This window comes from Penaeus vannamei, chromosome 17, assembly GCF_042767895.1.
Source record: "Penaeus vannamei isolate JL-2024 chromosome 17, ASM4276789v1, whole genome shotgun sequence".
Taxonomy (NCBI): domain Eukaryota; kingdom Metazoa; phylum Arthropoda; class Malacostraca; order Decapoda; family Penaeidae; genus Penaeus; species Penaeus vannamei.
The window spans coordinates 408729-431669 of NC_091565.1; the positions used below are offsets into that span (position 1 = coordinate 408729).

The following is a 22941-nucleotide window of genomic DNA, read 5'->3' on the forward strand; positions in this document are numbered from 1 at the left end:
GCAAAGTCCCGGAAAAGGAGGCTATTCTCGCTACCGGCATCAGCTCCTGAACCATGGGGACCGACAGACATCTCATAGCCAGCTCGATCACAGCCAGATACCGCATTGAAGTCGCCCAGAACAATGCGAATATCTCGTCGGGGACATCTGTCTGCCACAGATGTAAGTTTGGCGTAGAACATCTCTTTCACGTCAAGTTTACAAACATCGGTAGGAGCGTACACAGCAATAAGAGACATGAAGCCAAAAGAAAGCTTCAATCTCAATACCATTATACGCTCATCAACAGGAGTAACCTCTACTACCGAGGGCTGGAGTCTGCTGGAGACGGCAATGGCTACTCCCTGAAGATGGTGGCCATCGCTGCGGCCCGACCAGTAATAGGTGTAGCCACCTACACAGGTCATGCCGCTGCCAGGCCTCCTCACCTCCGAGAGAGCAGCCACCTCAACTCTCAGCCTCCCCAGTTCCCTCGACAGTAGAGGCAACCGATCATCCTGACGCAAAGAACGGACGTTCCAAGCCCCCACCCTAACTTCCCGCCTGAGGTTCAGCCTCTGGCAGTCGCTCCGGGTGGATGCCACCTCTGCCACCCCCACCGACGCTGCCCCATATAAAAAGGGGGTGGCGGGCTGCGTGCCCCATCATCCACCTGTGGGGTTCCCGAGGGCTTTCCCCCACAAGCTTCACTCTGGGCTGGCGGCCACCAGAGCGCAGGCGAGATGGGTAGTCCCCGTTCCCAGCCTGCGCTCCAGCAGTCGCCCTCCCAGCAGGGCCCACAGTCCGCCTCACTTGCTGGGTGGGAGGGGCTTTTCCCCTCCTCCCAGCCTTTCCATTTATACGGTTTACTGCCGATTGGTTTATATATTATATATTATATATATATATATATTTATATACATACACATACACACACACATATATGTATGTGTATGTATATATGTATGTATGTATATAAATATATATAAATATATATTATATATTATATATATATATATATATATATATATATATATATTTATATATTTATATTCATACACACACATACATATGTGTGTATATGTTTAAACTATCCAGCTCAATATGAACTTTTTTCACATTCCAGTTTTTACATCCCACCCCAGATATCTCGTCCTCGACAAGTTGTCCATCTCATCCATCTTGTCCTCCTGTGAAAGACGGCGAGCAGGACGAGATGACATCACAATAGCTTTTGTATGTAAACACTGACTGTTGCAGGTAACCACAAGATATTGATGGGTAATTTTATGGCCCTATATTGGTGTTATCAAAACATATTTTTGTGTTTGTCAGTTGCAGGTAAATTAAATATGCATCAAAGGAGTTACAAAACCTATGCAGCGTGTAAAATAGACACTGGTATGATAAAAAAGTGAATGTTTACATTCGAGCCGGTTGCATTCTGGGCAGAAAGGGTCTCGGAGGTTCCGAACGCGGCCCACTTGTCCTGCTGGTCCTGGACAAGTTGTCTGGACGAGCAAAACGAGGAGTTCAGAATGCAGCACTACTGTAGCTGATTGCTGGCAACCTTCCTAACAAAATTCTACCTACTTGATAATAAAAATTTGAAGGGTGTATAAGCTAGTGTTCAAAAATCATTCCTTGGTTGCCGTTGCTGTGATGTGAAAGTTCATAATATTATACACCTGTGACTTGAACTTTCATAATATTAAGTGACTGAATAATGATTATAATAATTATGAGAATATTCATACATAAAAAAAGAGATGTTTTGATCGTAATTATAATATGTGTCAAACCAGAGCCCTGTGTCATCTTATTTTCTTCATATTCGATACATATATTTATACATAATTATGCTGAAGAAGCGATGTAATCCCGTCTACCTAATCAGCTGATATACGTCGTGAAGATCTCTCACGTATCAAAACAACCTTTTCTAAATCAACAACCGAATTTTCAAAAGAATGCTTCAAACTGAACCTTCTTCGATTTATATTCGTTTTAATCACGAGACAATAAGCAATCGACACCTGTGGCAAGCAATTTATAGATATTTTCTCACCGTCACTGGCCATGGTGTTGTTGCGTCGCTCGATGGAAGTAGAAGACTGCGTTCCAACAACGTGAAGGCGAATTCTCGCGGCCTCGCCTCAAGCCGGATCGAGGCCGTGACGTCAAGATGATCGTACGGATTTGTCACACTGGCGCATTTTTATGCAAATTCCATACGAATGTCTATGTTCCGACGAGAATAAAGACTCTGGACAAACACATGATCTTCTATAGTGCCATGTGTATAAATTCTAATCAAACAGGTGCTACATCTACTTTTAATCGGCTTGAGTTTGACGTCACAAACTCAAACCGGCTTGAGATCGAGGACCGCAAAAATTTATCTTGGGAGACTTATCAACCCATAGGATGAAATAGACATTGGATTCTACATTTTTATCTATTGACGTTAGGGATTACACTGTGCGGTAAATTGGATACAAAATATGTGTGATTAACCATACCTTATACAGTATAATTTTCCAGTAAGAAAAGAGGGAATTTCAAAATTTCTTGGAAAATTACAAGAAGAAGCAAATACACTTGTACTCAATGAGAATAAGACAGGTAAGGGTAAGGCACAACAATAAAATTAATAAAGCAAAAGATAAAAGAAAGCACTGAGAATAACTGCCAACTGTGTTATAAAAGCTATCGCATATATTATATTTTTTTTTACTATTTTCTCTTATGTCTCTTTAGTCTATGTTCAATGATTACACTACAAATCAATCAGGCATAGATATAAAAATATTAGTATAACTGAAATAACTATCACAACTCATTCTGTAATGAATATTCTTACTGTTAAGAATTTTCATGAGTGCTAGAGAAGAAGAGACATTACAATGGAATGACAAACTACATGTGCACAAGCCATTTACACATACCCAATCTGTCTACAGATAAAAAGCTAGGAAATTAAAACATACAGATAGAATTATACTTGCATTCCTCTTAGTTAATCTTTAGCGACAGATGTATTACCTCACAAGACAATTTTTTAGATACATCGGCCAGTATTTTAATAATAAAAAATGCAAAGTATAATACATTACAGAAAAATGTGAAAATTATATAAGAATAAATTGACATTCGACTCGACACTAAAGTGTATCCAGAAAATCCGGACAATAACAAGAGGTCCGGAAACAAAGCGATCCCAGGGTGACACAGCGGGATAGAGTCAACGAGAACGATTATCTGTGGAGCTGGGATCATTATTTTGTCATTACTTTCGAAATATTAGCTTTTCTAAAACCCGCAGAACAAGAATGGCGACGTACAAATTAAGATGTAATTTGTTAGGCCACAGCAAGGACGTGCGAGCAGTGGCAGGCACCCCAGAGGGCCATATTCTCACTGCCTCCAGGGACAACACAGCCAGACTTTGGGCTCCTATGGAAAATGGGTAAGTGAAAGGGATGATGTTCTCTGTCTAGTGTCGCTGAAAGGGTAAGATAATGGGTTGGCGTCTGTATCAATTTTTTGACAGGCTTTTCTTTGTTTTAGAATCATGGTAGTGGGTTGGTATTTGATTTTTTTTCATTGCATAATGTTTTGTAAAGCATAATAGATATACAGTGAAGTTTAGTAGTGCCATACATTGTTATGCATGTACTGAGAGGTCAGCTTATTAAAAACAGAGGTAATTCTTTAAAGCATGGATGCACTTGCCGTAGACCGAGTCCCCAACTCCATGTCACAAAATTTCTTCATCAATCTAAGTAGCTGTGACTGGGCATGCCTAAGGGAAGGGTTGACTGAGGACTTGGTACAGGTAAATTCCTGCCAGCCATCTTTTAGACGAAAAATAATATAAGCAGCAGATAGATTGAGTGATTCTAAGAAACTTTATCTTCCATGTACTTCAACTGCAACTCAAAAATAATGAAGTTATAGGAAACTCAAGTATCTCAGAGCCCGTTATCTACCCCCAACACCCTCCAGGAAACATTGTCTTCACCTTGCTATGCTCAACAAGGTAGATCTAAAATTTAGGAGCACTGAGTGTAGCTCTTTTACCTTCACTTATGGCTATATCATTCATGTCTGCAGATTATTTCTTATACCAACGACTGTAGCTTTTGTTCTCTACAAGAATATCATATTCATTTTGTCTTACCTCATTGTCTATACCATAAAGATTAACCAGAATTAAATGTTTTACAGACTTTCATAGCTAAATGGGTTTTCTGATATTAAAGAGAGCATCCCAAAAAATTCAGATTTTCATTATCAGTAAATACAAATTAGTGTTATAGATTGACCTAAGATTTAACAGCTTGGGAAGGATTTGCATTATGCATCTTTTGGTGTCATAGGGCGTCTTCTGTACGCGTCATAAAAGATAAATCCGGATCAGAGTTTATTCCAGATCCACAGTACTTGCACAGAAGATGTAAGACACTGCCAGATGCATAAGTCAGTGCAATTATCAATAAATATGCTCTCTTACATAGAGGAGTGTGTATTTGTGTGGTGACAATTAACAGTCCCCCTCTCTGAGTTTCATATCACACACTAATGTTGATAATGAGACATTTGCTACAGATAAAAAAATATGTATATACATATATGGTAGTATTATATCAAGAAGATATGTATTTGTGCCACTACAAATAAATATATATAAATAGCTTCAGATACCCTCTGAAATTTATAGGCAACTGAACCAAAGGTGTCAAGCAAAGGATACAACATCAGTTTATATTCGCGGGAGAGTTTTTTTTTCGAGAGCCCTTTTGCATGTGTAATCCCAGGGCATGAGGTAGGGTAGTGTTTCAGGATGTTGCTATCAAGGAATATGATAACAAATTTCCACGCAGTTTTAAAGTCATTGCAATATAAAGATTCAGAAAGTTTTTACTTTGACTTTGAGATCTTACCATGATATTATCAAAAGCTTTTTTTTTTAGTCTATTGATAAAGTACATAAGTTGGGAGTGTTTTCTAACCTGGATATGATATTGGCTTTCTGTATCTGTAAACTCTGGAATTCTCTTTGTGATTTTTTAAAAATATTTTATTTATTTATTTATTTTATTTTTATTATTATTTTTTTCTTTTTTTTCACTGTTGAGAGTTATAACTACAGTTTGAGTATCCCACAACTTTTAAGAATATATGTTGATGAATTTTCATATACATTTTTAACATAAGAATGTCAGAATTTGTTTTATTATTGCCAATAATGAACATTGATGACAACTCGACTCCATCTTTTCTATGGAATTGATGATGTCATTACGTATCAATACATGATTGGTGTGATTAGCTAGCTCGTTCTATGCATGTGCAGGATTTAATTTTGAGCCTAAAAGTTAATACTGGTCCATAGGTGCTTTAAAAGTAAGTTGATGCTGCCAGTGTGCATGCACACTAGAGGTTTGGATTAAACTTTAATTCTGGATTGACTTTTATGGCACGTTCAGAAGACGCCCATATTTATAAATGCTTCATGAGAGCTATAACAAACCTGCATCTATCAAGAGAGTAATTCCCCATCTCAAACTAGCAAACATATGAACCCCTATCCTAAAGATACATATTGCTGTGTTAACCAATATGACCTGACCCAGGGGGATTGCTCCCAGACCCCCTTGCAATTGACGTATTTTCCCAGGCAATGTATATTTTAACCCTGTAACTATTGTAAGCAAGTTTGAAAATTTTGGTTGCACTATAATATTCTATTGCCAATTTTAGGCACACTATCTGAATGCATTCAGTATTTTAAACTTTCATGAAGTTAGTTTAACCATATATGATAAGAATTTATTAATCACACTAAAATGTAGCTTTTGCTGATCTTCCATTTTTTTTTTTCTTTTCTTTTTTTTTAGTTAGGTTTCTAAAAATCTTAAGGTTCACAGTTTTTAATTGTTTTCAGCATTACTTTTGGTGAGAAGTAGTGGAAGTCATGTGAAAGGAACCATACATCCAATTTTTCTATTGATGTATATATATATATAATTCAGTATTTTTCTATTGGCAGGATAAATTATGAACAGAAACAAGTGTACACAGGTCATTCTGGCTATGTAACAAGTGTATGTGTTGTGCCTGGGAATGCCAACCACCCTGAGGGCCTGGTAGTGACAGGATCAAGAGACTCGACGATTTTGGCCTATTCAGTATCTGGTGGTCAGCCAGTGTACACTCTGGCAGGGCATTCAGATACTGGTGAGTTAAATTACCTGTTTTATGTTTTTTTTTTCTGATTGTATGATTTTCAGTGTTTTTGTAATCATAATAATCTACCTGAGTTTTGTGTATATGCAAAGGTTAAATTGTATTTTAATGGTTGTTTATATATATATATATATATATATATATATATATATATATATATATATATATATATATATATATATATATATTACAAAGACTAGTTGAAATAATCAAGTTTGGTATGTTCAGTTGTATGAAGTAAGGAGTTATTATTTACTACCTAAGACAGTAATATAGATGATGTATCATTTGAAAACTATAATATTGAGTGTGTGTATGTATACATATTTTCATAAATTTTCTACAGTTTCAAGCCTGGAGTGGAAGAATGGCTTGTTGATCTCAGGGTCTTGGGACCACAGTGCTCGAGTATGGAAGAACTGGGAATGCATTCAAGAACTGAAGGGCCATGATGGTCCCTTATGGTCCGTGGTGGGGTTGCCAAGGGCTGGTGGAGATGCAGACCAAAACCCAGTATCTGTCCTGACAGCTTCAGCTGATAAACTCATCAAGTTGTGGGTGGAGGGCAAGGTAGGATGAAAATGTCTATTTATTTTCACTAAGAATAGATTTTTTTTTTTTTTTTTTTTTTTTTTTTTTTTTTTTTTTTTTTTTTTTGAGACTGTATGTAAAATGTAGAGTGAAAATATATGAATACAGGAATTAGAAAGAATTAATGATCATCAGATTAATATCTTTTTCCTCTGTTTATATTTTAGGAGTGCAAAACATTCTCTGGCCATAAGGACTGTGTTCGTGGACTTGCTGTGCTGAACAATGAAAGATTTTTCTCTTGCTCAAATGATGCTTCTGTGATATTATGGGCAATCTCTGGAGAATCACTTGCAACATATTATGGCCACACAAATTTCATATATTCGTAAGTTTTACAAACAATTCCCCAATGTATTTGTAGTCATGACATGTCTCACTTGACCCTTGGTGCAATAGGACAGAGGTTCTTAAGCTGTGGGTAATTTCTCCATGGGGGAAATAAAGCTGTTTCTGGAGATAATGAGGCACTTTCTAAAAGTAAGAGTTCTTTGGAGTAAATTGCTAATTAATAATGAAAAACAAGTTTAAGATTAGATAAATAAATTAATTCATAAATGAGTATATAAATAAATATATGATACTGAAGTAAATAATTGATAGTTATAATAATAAGATATTTAAACATTTACTTATTATAAACACAAAAAATTAAGCACTGCAATCTTGTCTCTCCTTTATCTTCACATAACCAAAGAAGAATGGGGTATTGGTGATCTATCACAACACTGGCAGGGGTTAGAAAAAGTGTGGGAATCTCTGCATTAGAAATATGTATTAAGGGGAATTGAAAACAATCAAATATGACATTAAGATGAAGTTTATTTCATGGAAGATGTATGTCAACTCTTGTTGGGAGAACTTTTGATTTCAAGGTTTATGCATGTGTGTTTTTTTTTTTTTTTTTTTTTTTTTTTTCGAATGGGAATTCTTGAGCTGTTTGATTAACAGCCAAGCATGGTAAGATTACTTTGTCAAAGTGTTATGTTATGTGGTTTTCCGAAAATATTCTTTCGGATTGAAGAACTGTCTGTACTATCAAAGATCCTTTTCCTATCATTTTCTAAAATGAAGGCTTACAATAGTGTTATTGTGCAATATCCAATGAATGTATTTTGCAGATTGGTTATTTTCTATTAATTGCTTTCTGTACTCATTCCTGCAGCATATGTGTTCTTGGAAATGGAGGTTTTGTAACAGGAGGTGAAGACAGAACATTACGAGTTTGGGGTTCAGAAGGAAATTGTATCCAGACAATCCATGTTCCAGCACAGTCCGTGTGGGCAGTAGCTTCCCTCCCTAATTCAGATATTATTTGTGGGTCGAGGTAAGTTCAAGTTGGGTTATTTGGTTTAGGAATGGAATAACATTAGTTTTTATTGGAAAAAAATATCAAAGGTATGGTTATGCTAAGATTTATATGAATTATGTAATGATATATTAGCTTCTTGCAGGACTAAATAATTTTCATACTTTCATGATTTTAAGTGATAATATGAATTAAAAACTTAGAAACGTAAAAACTTGCTCTTTACTGTTTTATACTATTCATATGTTTACTAGGAAATTTACTGAGATATCAGCATTCACTGCCACCCCTCTCCACCACCTCAAAAGGAAAGAAAAAAGTGTTGGAGAGAAATATGAATTCAGCTGGGAAGAATATTTCATTAGCATTATAAGATAATTATAGCTGAAATATTCTTTTTCTTTCAGTGATGGAACCTGTAGAGTTTTTACCTCTGCAGCAGAGCGTCAGGCAGATCCATCTGATCAGAAGGAATTTGAAGAGAGTGTTGCTAAGTCAACTATGGCTGTAGGAGACCTTGGGGGAGTTAAAAAATCAGAACTACCAGGTAGAGAGGCTCTGTTTGCTCCTGGAAAACGTGATGGTCATACAATAATGGTCCGTGAAGGTGAGAAAGTGAATTGCTACTCGTGGTCAGTGGCCAGTCAGCAGTGGACACCAGTTGGTGAAGTTGTTGGAGGAGCAGGAGGATCTCAGGGCACTTCAGGGAAAGTCCTATATGAGGGCAAAGAGTATGACTTTGTGTTTGACGTCGAGTTGGATGAGGGGAACCGCCTGAAGCTACCTTACAATTTGAGTGAGGATCCATATTTTGCAGCTCAGCGCTTCATACACAAACATGAATTACCTCAAGAGTTTCTTGACCAAGTAGCTACGTTTATAATCAATAACACAAAGGGAATGACTCTAGGAGTAGAAGGTAGCAGTGAAATGACAGACCCATTTACTGGTGGTTCTCGCTATGTGCCAGGAAACGCATCAGGATCAGGAGGCGGCTCGGATCCTTTCACAGGAGGTAATAGGTATGTTCCAGAAGCAGCAAGGCCTAGCACAGGCTCCAGTGCCATGGTAGACCCCTTCACTGGAGCTTCAAGCTATTCTACACAAGGACCTGTTATCCCTACTTCTCATTTCTTCCCACAAAGAATACCTTTAAGATTTGAAGCTTGTAATGCTTCCGGAATGGCTGCAAAATTAATTGAATCAAATGATAAATTGTCTCCTGAGGCTCAGTTATCAAAAGAAGTTCTGGAAGGATTAGTTGGGGCTGTGTCAGGAACAGCTGATACCAACCCACAGCTCCTGGCTCCATTAGAAAAAGCATTACAGTGGCCAGCAGAACATGTGTGGCCTGCACTTGATGTACTGAGACTGGCTTTGCGTTCAGAACCAATGCAGAAGGTCTGGTTAGCAGATGATAGAGGAGATGCTTTAGTCAGTTTGCTTGTGACTCTTATTCATCCTCCATCACCAACAACGGCACAGCTTTTGGCTCTTCGTTGTTTAGCCAATATGGCAGCTCATGAACCAGGGCGTTGTGTCTTGGCAAGGGCTATGGCACAGGTTGTGTCTGGTACTGTTGGAATATCTCCCTATCCTAACAAGAATATAGAAATTGCTGCTGCCACTGTTTTGCTGAATTATAGTGTCACTTTAAGCACTTTAGGTAATATTGAAGATCAGTGTCAAATTCTCAGTGGTGCCAGTGTGGTTGCCATATCTGCGAAGGATCCTGAGGCACAATTTAGGACCCTGGTAGCTCTGGGAACATTATTGTTTCAAAGTGACAAGTGTCGCTCATTTGCAGGCTCACTGGACCTAAAGCCAGTAGTTCAGAGTCTATCAAACATTACAAACCCATCCAAAGTGGGAGAGTGTGCAGGCCATGTGCTGCGATTACTTTAATATAAGGCTGTGTAGTCTACTTTGATAAAGGCCTTGAAATTTAAGTGTGAAGAATACAAGTTTTGAATGTTTTATGCAATATTGATTGATATGAATTATGATGCATTTTCAGTTCATATCATGATTTTTAATTTGTAATTTGCTGATTTCTCTTAGAGTGCTTGCACCTTAGCCTCAAGGTTTTTTTTTTCTTCTTTTTTTTCTTTTTTTTTGAAGTAGTATGCACATTACCCATTGCATGAGACATTTGAAATACTTTTTTGTGAGTAGAAAATGGAAAATAAGTAGTAAAACATAAGAGGTATTCTAAGTTAATATATTCATAAATGATACACTTTCTAAATAAAGGTTAATTGAAAATGCTTTTGCATAACCTGCATTAAAAATAATTTACTTGAGGTTTACAACTTTGAGCTAAGGAATTTTAAGAAGTCTTTTTCAGAGACATGTGAATAATTTTTAGACACAGAAACAAAGGGATTAGTATTGAGGCATCCTTGCTTTGAACAGAATGTTAGATGGCAAATGATTATAGAAGAGTGAATTTCTCTAATATTATTACCTAGACAAAATCACTTTAAATACAGAATGAAACAAATTCTGTGAAATACACTGTCAGAATGCCTGATGTTTGGGGAATAGACATAATGTTTGATAGGGTTTCTGCACTCGTGGTGCTAATGGTACAGTTCAAGAATACAAAATAAAAAAGCCTACCAAGATGTTCAATGAAGTCCTCACTAATGTGAATCAAATCTAAACGAGTTCTTTTCTTGGAATCTGCTGAGAGGGCAGGTTAAAACAAGGTTGTCACTGTTATTAAAAGTTCAATTAGTGGTGGTTAGAGTAAATAGTTATTTTCCTCGTTTTGTGGTTTATGGGGTCTGGTTTTTCAAATTCTTACTCCATTTTTTCACAGTAAATCAATGGATAACTATAAAGATGGAGTTGAAAAGCACATTTAATTGTGCAATTTTCTTAAAATTTACTTGTCAAAGGTCACTAAACTGTATTGTGAAAATACAATTTTTCTTTTTTATTATCCTTTCAGATGAAATATAGATGAAAGGGGAAAAAAATTGTGACAAATGTAGAAAAAATATGACACATTTCTTAGTCCAAGAGATGCGTTTGAAAGATTTCTGTACACAAGCAGATATAGCTTCAAAATATTGTCAGTGGTCAAATAGTGGGACTAAGTCATCCCTTCTTACATAAGATGTATGTCAACCCTTTTTAAATATCTTAAAGTGTATATATCAATAAGTTTTAACAAAGATCATAAAATATTATACAGAAAAAAATACAATATTTGAGGTTTCAGTATCCTACAAACCATAGGAAAATGTAAAATCCAATGCATTAAAGGTTAGTAAGTTTTTACAGTTGGGAAAGTGAATTTGCCTGCTTTTTCATAACTACCACACATTTTAATTATTTGCTAGAGAATAAAAAAATCACGGCCTAGGTCTGGTACTCACCATATGGCAGCACTATTTATCCAAAATACTGACCCTCTTGTCTGGTATTTGACTGATTCTAAATACTTAAAGTATCTATATGGACAGTATTGGTATTCCCTCTCAGAAAATGTTAATTTCTGGAAGGTTGGATTGGGTGGCTTTGAAAATGCAATAATACTAATCTTCTAGGATATAAATAGAGGAGCAAAAGTACATTTTAAAGGCAAAACCGAAAACTTTATGAGGTCAATTATCCTCTATTAACAAATATTGGCTGATATTGGCAGACATAAGTTTTATGAAATTCACTGTATCACTGTACGTATAAAGCTAAGAAAAAATATGGTATAAAAGCACATCTTATTATTACAAAGTATTTTTAGTAAACTGATTCATATGCAAAGCATCACTAGTCTGTGAAGAAAAATACTTCATAAATTTATATTGAGAATATTTTGAAATTCAGGTTGAGCATCAAGGCCACAAATCTGAACTAAAGCATTTTTCTTTCAAAACTTAGTTGTAATATGAAGGAAAAATGGTTGTGTTGAAGGTCCCCTAGTCCTATTTCAGAAATTAGTTTCTTTCATATAATTTACCTTGTGAAAAGAAGCAACTTTATTTTCAAAAAATAATAATACCATGCCCGTTATTGCTGTGTTGGCTTCAAAGATGGAGACTGGGACCCAATGCTGGGGATCTCCTCTGCCTTGGATCTCAGCCCCTGACTCAACTACTTTTGCACAGAATTCTCTTCTTCCCCTTTCCTTTTCCCTCTCATCTGGAACCCTTTCTGCTATCCACTTCATATGGTGTAAGAACTGTGTTGAAAGGATGAAAGGCTGACTTTGTGCTAGTCATGAATGGCTAAAGGGAGCCATGGGCATGGTATTTCCATTTAGTTGTCTAGTCTTTATACTCAAGGACCTTGAGGGGTGAATCATTTCTCCCTCCAATATACTTCAGGCTTACGATAGCCAGTAATGAAGATTTTGTACCTTTATTAGGGTCCACTGATTTTAATTCCCTTGGTTCCCTGACCCCAGGCTCCTCCACAAGACCCAGTCCTTCTAATACCCCCACATCTACAAAACCTTTTGAGTACTTTGTTTAGCCCAGCCTAATGGAATCAATTTTTGGGGGATCCCCTTTACCTTACTCTGGCAACACATTCCTCTTAGAGTAATGCCTCCAAAAACAAGTTTTCTTCTGCAGCCACCCAGATTCCTTTAGTCTTGTCACAGTTACATCTGACTCAGACTTCACTGGTAAATTCATTCTTGCCCAGCCTCATCCCTCACTCAATATTTGTGCTGGAACTGTCTCCAATACCCTAGAGGCCCTCATAAATCCTCCACCACTATTACCAAGATTACTTTCCGTAGAAATGACCATATTTGCGGAGAGTTCCTCCTGTCCAACCATATCATCCTCTCCACCATCATGGTCAAATTTATTGATGTCTAGGCCACCCTCCCAAACACAGCTCGATGACCCGTGTGCCTATCCTGGTCATGAATGACCAAACTGCTCTGCACAAATACACACATGTACCAATTGTGGTGGATCCCATAATGTATTTACTAGGGGCTGCCCTATAAATGAGTTTGAGTCTGAGGTGGCAATTCTCAGATTCAAACTTGGTCTCACTTTGTTTTGCTCTTAATCACTACTCCATATCTTAACCCATACTCCAATGTTGTTCTGCACACCCCCATTACCTCTTCCACATCACACTTCTACCCTCCTACCTCTCCCAGTCAAATTCTTTTGTCATTCTATATCCAGACACCCCAATCTCTACTGCTATTCTAAATCGAAACACTCCAATCTCTACTCCCCCATACCTACACCACTCCTTCTTCATTCGACTCATCACATGGAACAAGCTAAACTTTCCACCCCATCTTCTCTTACTGTATGCTCTCCTACATCAATTTCTTCCGCCACCCACAAACGTGTCCCATCTTCTTCTCTTCAGGAAAAGACCTTCGTTTCTCAGACCTCCCCAATTCCACTTCAGAAACTGGCTAATTGTGAACCAAGATGGCATACCTACACATCCATCCTCCTATCTCTCTGCACCCATTCCCACTTCACTCAAAGTGACTGCCGACATCCATCCTACTCAGGTTTCCTGTACGCCCCTGCCTCACACTCCTTCCCAACACATCCCATTCCCCCAGCTTCATCTACATCATCCCACTTCCTTCCCTGTTAACCCTTACACTTCTTCCTGGATAAACCTATGACCCCTTTCACAACAACAGGCACCTGAAGTAATTCACTGGGGGGCCGGTTGATACTGAGACGGAATCAATTTCACAATAGCACCTGACAAGTTGTGAAACGGGGAAGCACCACTGAAAGAAGGGATGCCACTTAGCAAAGTAAATAAGTTATCCAAGCTGTATGCAATCAGACACTATTGGGTCAGAAACATGCATTAAATATGCATGTCAAATATGACATCACAACACCGAAAACAATAAACTATGCCTGGAATCTACTGTAACAACGTTGGAAATTAATTGCAAAAGACTGGCTGAAAGACCACAGGAAAGAAGACAGTAATTCTGGCCAGCAGTCCCAAGGACACCGTACTTGTTTGTGAAACCAAAGTGATTCCGATCTTTGCCTCAAAGGAAAGGTCAGTAGTGATAAAATTATTGTTCTTCGTTTGGCAGTACATTGCACTGCAATAGAAATATAGAAAGTTGCAATATCTAATCCTTGTAAACTTATGTTACTGCAAAAATATCTATGCAAAGGAATTCTAATTCACGTATGAGCACTGCAGCTACATTTTCCAGCACAGCGCAAAATATGAATAGCCCTTGAATGCTGATTCATTAGAGGACATTTCCCAGCACCGAAAGATTTACGTAGATCATCGCTTATTCACTTACAATTGGTTCAGCTCTTCGACCCGCGTGCTAATTAGGGACAAACAAGTGATGGTAATATCGATTGCTGTCATTGTTTCATGGCTCACGCTAATCTGTCATAAGTTTCTGTTGGATGTATTCCGTTCTCCTGATTTGAAGCCGCAGTTAGTCCGTCTTCAGACAAAGGGATATCACATGCAACTAGCTTCATTTGTTGTTCACGCAGTTCCTTTAAAAAATAACCGTTCGGGCAGTTGTGGGTTCTTGCACAGCAGGAGCACTGCTCTATTTTAGGACGTATGGCATTCCCAATTTTCTGAAAAAAAAGAATATATTAGTCATATTTTAAACTTTCTACATACGAGAGGAATAATCTGAATTACGTTGCCATCCCTACACTTTTTAATTTCTTTCATTCCGCAGGAGAACCACACGTACCTCCCACAAGGTAGAACCTTTAGCCCTCGTTATTTCCACCACGGCGAGGACTGGAGTCGGGAGAATGGACAGGGACGCAATGACCCACCCGACGCCAATCGCCCAGTCTGGGTACTTGTACTTGCCATTGTCGTAGGTTGGGTTCTTGTAGTCTACAAGGGAAAATATCCAGATTGCCTGCGAGTAAACGTCAAACAGAAAAATGAGGAAGATAGTTTATCACTGGAAATAAACGCAACATATTGAGGAAATAGGCAAACAAAGGGTTACTGAGAGCATATATATATTAAACTTATTTCCATATCTTGGTGTGTGTGTGTGTGTGTGTGTGTGTGTGTGTGTGTGTGTGTGTGTGTGTGTGTGTGTGTGTGTGTGTGTGTGTGTGTGTAATATATTATAACATGTATATATATATATATATATATATATATATATATATATATATATATATATATAAATATATATATATATATATATATATATATATATATATATATATATATATATATATATATATAACCATCGCTCCCTTTACTTACAAAAATGAGCACAGGAGCAGCGAAGTACCAACAGCACCGGAAGTAAAATGACGGCAGCTTGCCGGTCATTTCCTTCAGGTTCGCGGCCAGTCTCCCCGCGCCGTAAATCCACACCACGGCTATCACCTCGAAAAAGGCCACGTACATGAGGGAGACGGACGCTGCGAAGTGGTCGATTAGCTGGAAAAAGTAGATGCCTCCCTGGAAAGAAAATGGACGATGTTGCATATATTTATCAAACAAAAAAATAATAAAAGTATATGTAATCCTTTGCGGTCTTGTTAACGGCCGCCATGACCTCAGTCTCAGTTGTCAAGAGACCCCGGGGTTGAATACAACACCTGTCGTATTTAATTAATTGTATTTATACTGCTGAGTGCGTGCTGTGTGGATGGTGAAATATACAGATAATTTTACGTCCATTGTGTTCATGCGTGTTCTATGTTGGAGACGAATGTTCCAGTCAAGTGCTGTAGAGTTGTGAATGTAATGTTTTTGTCCATAGGTGGGCCACTGCGAACGTTTGCTTGTGCATGGGGTGTATTGATTTGATGTCCAGTGTCTCTTAACATAATAAGAGAGTATCTACACCGTTTTTTCTAGTGGGTGTGAACGTCAAATAGTTAACGTTGGTTTGCAACACATTAACTGTCTGATGCCCATCAATACTTCAGTGACGCATCGTTCTTCCCGGTGACTTCAACACGCGCCGATAAGGAACGATAAGCATAGTGTGAGAAACATTAATTCAAACGGCCTTATGTTGAAGTCCTGCACTCGCTTTCAGTCAGCCGCAATGGCCGCCAGGTTCCGGTTGGGAAACAGCCTCTTCTAGAACACGGGACAGTATTTTCTGTCTCTGCAATCGCATCGGCTTGACCGCATTCTAGTCAACCGAAATAACAGTCATTATGGCACAGGGGCAGAAATGATTATTAATACCCAATTATTTCGATTATCACAAGCCACTATTTTGCAAAGTCCAGGCACTAATGTCGCTCGTATGTCATCCATAACCGTTTCCTCCAGATTTTTGGCAGAAGTTGCCCACACAGCAGCACGATTTCCGGTCATGGAGCGTGACCGCCGCAGTAAACGCGCTCAGACTATTTTATTCAAGTAGCGGTTGCAGGACTCGACCAGAGACTGATAGACGACAAGTAGACGCGTAGACGTGAGGGTTTTCATCTTATGAATAAATATTCTGGCATGAGATTGCACATGATTTGTTCAAGGAGCAGGAACTCTGGGCTCATGCATCTCTTGAGCTCTACTCTGGAGTGACTGCCGAAGTATTGTCACTGTGTGAAATAATACCTGTGTCATGTTCAGGATGCTTCAACGAATGTGTGTCATTTAACGCTAATTATTCCGATGAAAGGGAGGGTTTCATCTTACCTCCGTTATGTTCGGAAGCCCACAGAGGAAGGAGATGAAGCACACGAGCATGACCAGAAACTCGTGGCGCTTCAGGTGCTTCTTGATCCACTTCGGAAACTCATCTTGAAGGGAAGTAATGATAACCTGTAACAAGTTTTTTTTCGTGGTTACTTATTCGGAAGCATTAGAGGGTATCACTAGATTTATAAGTACATTTTATCGTTTCTGTAACACCGGAGTTATTGTGACAACTATTTTTTTCTCTCTCACTGACTTCCACAGTGCACTTTCGACTCAACTTCTACAAATATATATTTTTAGTAGTTTCCCTCGAATAACTGCACAGGAATCTAAGCTATATGTGAAGTCAGAGGTAAAAACAGTACTTTTGTCCTAAGTCAAAATCACTCGGCAGCGTCCGCTCACCTCAACGTTGGAAAACTGCGAGTCCAGGCCGAAGATAAGCAGCATGAAGAAGAAGAGGACGGACCACGCCGCTGCGTACGGCATCTTGGCGAGCGCCTGAGGGTACACCGTGAACACCAGACCTGGACCTTGGACGAATTAATGTCGCGATGATTAATATTTCTTTGGTTTTGATGACCGCGGTTCTCTACAGAAGGCCAAGAAGTTACCTGACCAAATCATAAATAATGCCAGCGTTCTAAAACAAAGAACAGTGAAAATTAAGAGTTCTTACCTTGGGCGACAACATCGTCAATATCTTTGCCTTGTTCCAGAGCAATGTTCCCGAGGGTCGAGAACACGATCATCCCAGACAAAATGGACGTGAACGAGTTGGTGAGGCAGATGGCCCACGTGTCCAGGACGATGTTGTTGTCAAGCTTATTGTAGGAAGCAAATGCTATTAGCGATCCGAAAGCAATGCCGATGCTGTTGAAATTCTGAGCAGCAGCGTTGACCCACACCTGGAACGGAGGTCGAAGTGTGCTTTTTTAATGCTGCGTTCGGAACTGCTCGTCTATCTCGTCCAGACAACTAGTCCAGGACTGGGAGGACGAGATGCGCCGCGTTCGGAACCTCCAAGACCCTTTCTGCCCAGAATGCAACCGGCTCGAATGTAACATTCACTTTTTTATCATACCGGTGTCTTTATTTTACACGCTGCATAGGTTTTGTAACTCCTTTGGTGCACATTTAACTTACCTGCAACTGACAAACACAAAAATATCCTTTGATAACACCAATTAAGGGTCATAAAATTACCCACCAATATCTTGTGGTTACCTGCAACTGTCAATGTTTACCTACAAAATCTATTGTGACGTCATCTCGTCCTGCTCGGCCACCTTCGCAGGAGGGCGAGTGGGACGAGCTAGACTACTTGTCCGGGACGAGATAGTGGAGGTTCCGAACGGTCAAAACATCTCGTCCAACTGGTCTGGACGAGATAGACGAGCAGTTCCGAACGCACCGTAACACGAACCTGATCCGATATGGTTTCGAATATTGTAGATAAGAATAATTTGGGCGTATTGTAGTTCTACCTGGGCATCCATAAGCAGCTCCCATCGAGGTTCAAAGAAGTACTGGAGCCCATTGCTTGCTCCCGGCAGTGTCAGCGCCCGCCAGAGGAAAGCGCCCAGCAGAAGGTACGGAACGGTCGCCGTCACGTACACAACCTGGAAGAGGGAAGGGACTGAGCCTGCCGCCTCGGGACGAAAGCAGACCGAAATGCTCAGAGCTTCAGTGGCTGCTTATCAAATCATTTGAAAGTGCATACACACGTGTATATATATATATATATATATATATATATATATATATATATATATATATATATATATATATATATATATATAAATATATATATATATATATATGTGCGTGTGTGTGTGTGTGTGTGTGTGTGTGTGTGTGTGTGTGTGTGTGTGTGTGTGTGTGTGTGTGTGTGTGTGTGTGTGTGTGTGTGTGTGTGTGTGTGCGTGTCTCTCTCTCTCTAAATATATATGTGTGTGTGTGTGTAAACTTACCTTTCCAGACGACTTGATGGACTTCCAGATGCAAAAGTAGACGAGCACCCAGGCGGCCACGAGCGCCAGCGCCAGCTCCCACCTGATCGAGCCCGCCTCCTCTACGCCCGCACTCCGCTGCAGAACGACTTCGCTGTGAAACAGACATTCGGTGGGTCTAAAGCTGGTCTAAAGCAAATGAGGTTGAAATGGATCTGGGTCTTTATTCAGTAGTGATTCACCAATGTGTAAAATTCTCTATACTTTAGTGAATAAAAGAATACAATCTGTTGCGGTTTTTATTAAGTAAGGACTGTTTTGAGTTTCTCTTTTGTATAACTCCTCATGCAGTTCCTCGTAATCTATCACCAGAACTGTTCACGTCTACCGATTCTACTTGTCCTTAAAATGATCGCCTTGGGTTCGTGCCAGCATGCCCTAGGATGTCAGATAAGGACATACGACGGGCTATGAATTTCTTTCGGAAGATCGTTCAAGAAGGACTTGGTTATCGTCTGCGGGGCTTTTGGCGCGTATATTACATTAATATGAATATTAGACAAAAGAAAAGGTGAACGAGACAAGTTGGATTTTGTTAATTTACAGAGCTATGCATATGCTGTCTGAGAACGGATGTACCATTGAGTAAAGGTCCTATTAGTCTACCGTTGAAAGGCATTACTTGAGTATTATTCGCTTCTGATGAATGGTAGTATCGACAGAATTGGATAATGATCATCATTTGCTTAAACCACATAAACATATGTTAGAAAACAGAACAAAGAAAAAAAAACAATTACTTACTCAAAATATTCCTCCGTGGCCGACTTGCTATCGTTGGGCGCTGTGACGTTGGCGCCATACTCGTCAAAGCAAGCGACGGTCCAGGTGGCGTTGCAGTCCTTCCACGGCAGATCATTAGTGAAGGACTGGATCATGTAGAAGATGGACCACGCCATGATGATGTTGTAGTAAGTCCCCACCAGGAAAGACATCACGACGGTTCCTACTCCAGCTCCTGAAAGGATCCCCACGAGAGGGATTATAAACGGTCCTTCACATTTTAGGCTTTGGAAAAAGAGACAAGAACCCGAGTTTCGAAACGTTTAGAAGTGACGGAAATGTATAATAAAGATATATATAGAGAGGATCTTGGGTAAATTTCACAACGAAATAAAGACTAACATCAAACTTTATTAGCATTAAAAGTAGACATAAAGAAACCAAAGATAAACAATAATACAAGATAAAGATATACACTAATACAAGCCCTGCCGTTACCTTTCAACAAGGGGCAGAGCTTGGCGAGGGCTCCCACGGGGCCCCTGCGCGTGAACTGGCCCACCGTCAGCTCCATGAGCAGCAGGGGGATGCCACACACGAACAGCATCGTGAAGTAGGGGATTAGAAATGCACCTGGAGAACACAGCGGAAGCGGAAGCCAAGATCAAGAAGGTAGCCAAGGTTTAAGCGTGACAAAGTAATACGATTGACCGAAATATGCTTACACACATGCACATAGATTGCAGATTGTATATATGTATATAAATATATATATATATATATATATATATATATATATATATATATATATATATATATATATATATATATATATATATATGCTTATTTTCAGTTCTCATTGTGGCTAGTTTCATTTTCATTTTTGTGTACGTTATTGTGTTTGTGCTTGTGTTCATACATAAATATGCATCCACGCATACGTACACACGTACATACATAGATACATACATGCATAAAAACATACATACACATGCATATATGCATGTGTGTGTGTGTGTGTGTGTGTTCATGTTGTCATTAAAAAATCTGGGAACCTACGGAGTCGAGTAGTGCCGGATTCTCGAAAATGCCGGATTTTTATGGTTATATATGCTGTATATATTTAGCAGAAAATAAATGTGTAAACAGTCCTTTAAAGAAAGAAACTCGAGTACTAAATGAACAATAATGCTCACCAACTATTTTTTTTTTGGGGGGGGGGCATTTCTACTTTCTCAACAATCGATAACTCACGGCGCATTTACGTTTTACACCACCTCTTTTCTTTACTGAATCCATCACGGGGTTTTGCAGCAGCAAAGGCATGATGAAATGGGAAGGATTGAGCAAGATTTCCTGTTAGCATGTGCAAGCAAGACCCAACAGCTGATCCTGGATGACAGCGCGATCAAAATTTAATGGCGACTCCAGAATCAGCTGCGAGGCAATGCAGTAAATTTGATAATGCGTTCTGAACTCAGTGCCGGAAATCTAAAGGAGCCGGATTATCGGTGGCCGGATTTTAAAAATGTTAACCTGTATATATATGTATATATTATAGAGCTCACATTACCCATAGGCCTATTGATTACATATAATACCATTCTGCAAGCCTCCCGCATTGTGCCATCGCTCTGTTTACACGTATACACCCTCTCTCTCTCTCTCTTCCCCTTCCTAGTACAATGCAACACCTCTCCTGTGTAGTCTGAGTAGTAAACTTGCTACAAGTTACCAAGACCTTCGCCTTCACCGCTACCCAAGTTTGCGAGTTGCTGCCATGGACCACTCTACTGTAGCCGATGGGCGGTTGTGTGCAGCCCCATCTGGCGGGAGCTTGCAAACTTGGGTGTGTGTATATATATATATATATATATATATATATATATATATATATATATATATATATATATATATATATATATATATATTCATACACTACTGGACATGGCCCCGCGCCCCCTTGTCTTGCCCCCTCGCTTGATAGCTTTAACCCTCCTAACGTTCAGTGAGCCCCGTGCGCTTTTCAGTCTTTTCCCTCATTTCACAAGATGGAAACCCAGGAGATAGAATAAACACTGGAAGAATTTGAACTGGAAAGCTTATTGGCATTAAGTATAATGTCATCAAGGGTCAAACGTAAGAATGCTGTAGTATCAGGTATTAAAAGAGATTAAGAGAAATAGAGGCCATTAAAGTGCTGTCACACTAGCACTTTTTCCGTAAATTTTTTGATGATTTTATCTAACATCAATACAAACATTCTCGAATATAACTCTTGATTTGACTATGCTTGGCTGAAAAAGTTGACGGAAAAGTTTTCAGACGGAAACTATCATTATCGTCTAACTGGGAAATCGACAATTCGCTCAAAAATGGACAAAATTTCAGAACATTGTCGAAAAATTGACGGAAAAAGTGCTATTGTGACAGCACCTTTAGACCAGTAGCATAGAAAGACAGGGAAAGGGACTCACCTCCACCGCTCTTATAGCACAGGTAAGGGAACCTCCAGAGGTTACCCAGTCCAACAGAATAGCCAATACACGCCAGCACAAACTGCAGCTTGTTCGCCCAGTTCAGCCGTGCCTGTGCGTCCTCCTTGGTGCCGGGCTGCTCATCCTCTTGGCTATTTATATACAAAGAATATGAATGATAGATGTTTAAACTTGCACTCTGAAAAAATGCGTGAACACACAACCACGGAGAGTTTTACCCGGACGTGGAAAGTATCAGGATTTTCCCTTGCTTACCTCTTCTGCTCCAGCAGCGTCTCCTGCTCCTCGCTGCTCGTCTTCTCGTCGGGACGGCTCGTGGCGGTGGTCGTCGAGCTGACCTCGCTCCTCTCCTCTCCTTCACACCCGCGCCGCTCCTCCTCCCCCTGAGAATTTCCGACGGGGACTTGACACATGCTGTTCCTCGCTCGGTGTTCAGCGCCGTCAGAAGTCAGTCCTGTCTGGTTGGCCGAGTGCCCAGTGGGAATGGCCTCTCGCCGTCAGCTCTCCTCAATTGCTGCAAGAAGCGATGGTTAAAAGATGTCTTTTCTCCTCAAAGCTATAATAGATCTAGCTACTAAAGCTCCTCGCGACGACCTCCCTGTGTGTACTTTTGCGATGAAAGTTTAAGTTCCACAAGCTGTCTTCACAGGCTTCGACGACAGAAGCCCGGGGTGAGATTTATTCCATAGATTATAACTACCGAAAACCAACAAAATTAAGTGTTCAGAAGCAGATCAGACGAAGACTGAAGGAGACCTCGGCAACGCGGTCTTCCCCCCGTGGCGGCCGCAGCTTCAGTGGCACAATAGCATGCTTAGCACATCCTCCTTTATGATATTAACTACGCTTGAGTCCGCAGGTGTGTGTGTGCGTATGTGTGTGTGTGTGTTCGTGTGTGTGTGTGTGTGTGTGTTCGTGTGTGTGTGTGTGCGTGTGTGCGTGT

The 22941-nt window shown here is 39.6% G+C and overlaps 3 protein-coding genes across 4 annotated transcripts in view; 1 reads left to right on the top strand and 2 right to left on the bottom strand.

The window, feature by feature from the left end:
• Window positions 1-2356, bottom strand: part of LOC113810130 (cytoplasmic aconitate hydratase) — a 54006-nt gene extending 51650 nt beyond the window's left edge. Inside the window, exon 1 of one of the 2 annotated variants that reach the window (XM_070131719.1) lies at window positions 2048-2356. In XM_070131719.1, the coding sequence (XP_069987820.1) occupies window positions 2048-2060 (13 nt within the window). In that variant the 5' untranslated portion in view covers window positions 2061-2356. The remainder of the gene's footprint in view (window positions 1-2047) is intronic. The other variant, XM_070131718.1, reaches the window with a different exon arrangement.
• An 811-nt stretch (window positions 2357-3167) lies between these two features.
• Plap (phospholipase A2 activator protein) lies at window positions 3168-11345 on the top strand. The gene is made up of 6 exons (XM_070131695.1): window positions 3168-3448; window positions 6035-6222; window positions 6578-6801; window positions 6990-7150; window positions 7988-8149; window positions 8539-11345. Exons 1-6 carry the CDS (start codon window positions 3312-3314, stop codon window positions 10034-10036), a joined length of 2370 nt encoding a protein of 789 aa, XP_069987796.1. The 5' UTR covers window positions 3168-3311; the 3' UTR covers window positions 10037-11345.
• Window positions 10407-22796, bottom strand: LOC113816007 (sodium- and chloride-dependent GABA transporter ine). The gene is made up of 13 exons (XM_070131696.1): window positions 22755-22796; window positions 22254-22512; window positions 21978-22129; window positions 19999-20133; window positions 19522-19735; window positions 18739-18871; window positions 18253-18387; window positions 17445-17673; window positions 17171-17298; window positions 16763-16888; window positions 15365-15565; window positions 14826-15002; window positions 10407-14703 (listed from the first exon to the last, which is right to left on the bottom strand). Exons 2-13 carry the CDS (start codon window positions 22409-22411, stop codon window positions 14491-14493), a joined length of 2001 nt encoding a protein of 666 aa, XP_069987797.1. The 5' UTR covers window positions 22412-22512; window positions 22755-22796; the 3' UTR covers window positions 10407-14490.
• Between the last annotated feature and the right edge of the window lie 145 nt (window positions 22797-22941).

What these genes read in the sequence shown, in the direction of transcription:
- LOC113816007 (XM_070131696.1), bottom strand. Translation starts at nt 22,411, where the DNA reads ATGTGTCAAGTCCCCGTCGGAAATTCTCAGGGGGAGGAGGAGCGGCGC. An exon ending in ACGCTGCTGGAGCAGAAGAG is followed by an intron (nt 22,130 to 22,253) that starts GTAAGCAAGGGA and finishes GTATATAAATAG; the next exon opens with CCAAGAGGATGAGCAGCCCG. An exon ending in AGCTGCTTATGGATGCCCAG is followed by an intron (nt 17,674 to 18,252) that starts GTAGAACTACAA and finishes CCTCCGTTCCAG; the next exon opens with GTGTGGGTCAACGCTGCTGC.
- Plap (XM_070131695.1), top strand. Translation starts at nt 3,312, where the DNA reads ATGGCGACGTACAAATTAAGATGTAATTTGTTAGGCCACAGCAAGGAC. An exon ending in GGCAGGGCATTCAGATACTG is followed by an intron (nt 6,223 to 6,577) that starts GTGAGTTAAATT and finishes AATTTTCTACAG; the next exon opens with TTTCAAGCCTGGAGTGGAAG. An exon ending in GATATTATTTGTGGGTCGAG is followed by an intron (nt 8,150 to 8,538) that starts GTAAGTTCAAGT and finishes TTTTTCTTTCAG; the next exon opens with TGATGGAACCTGTAGAGTTT.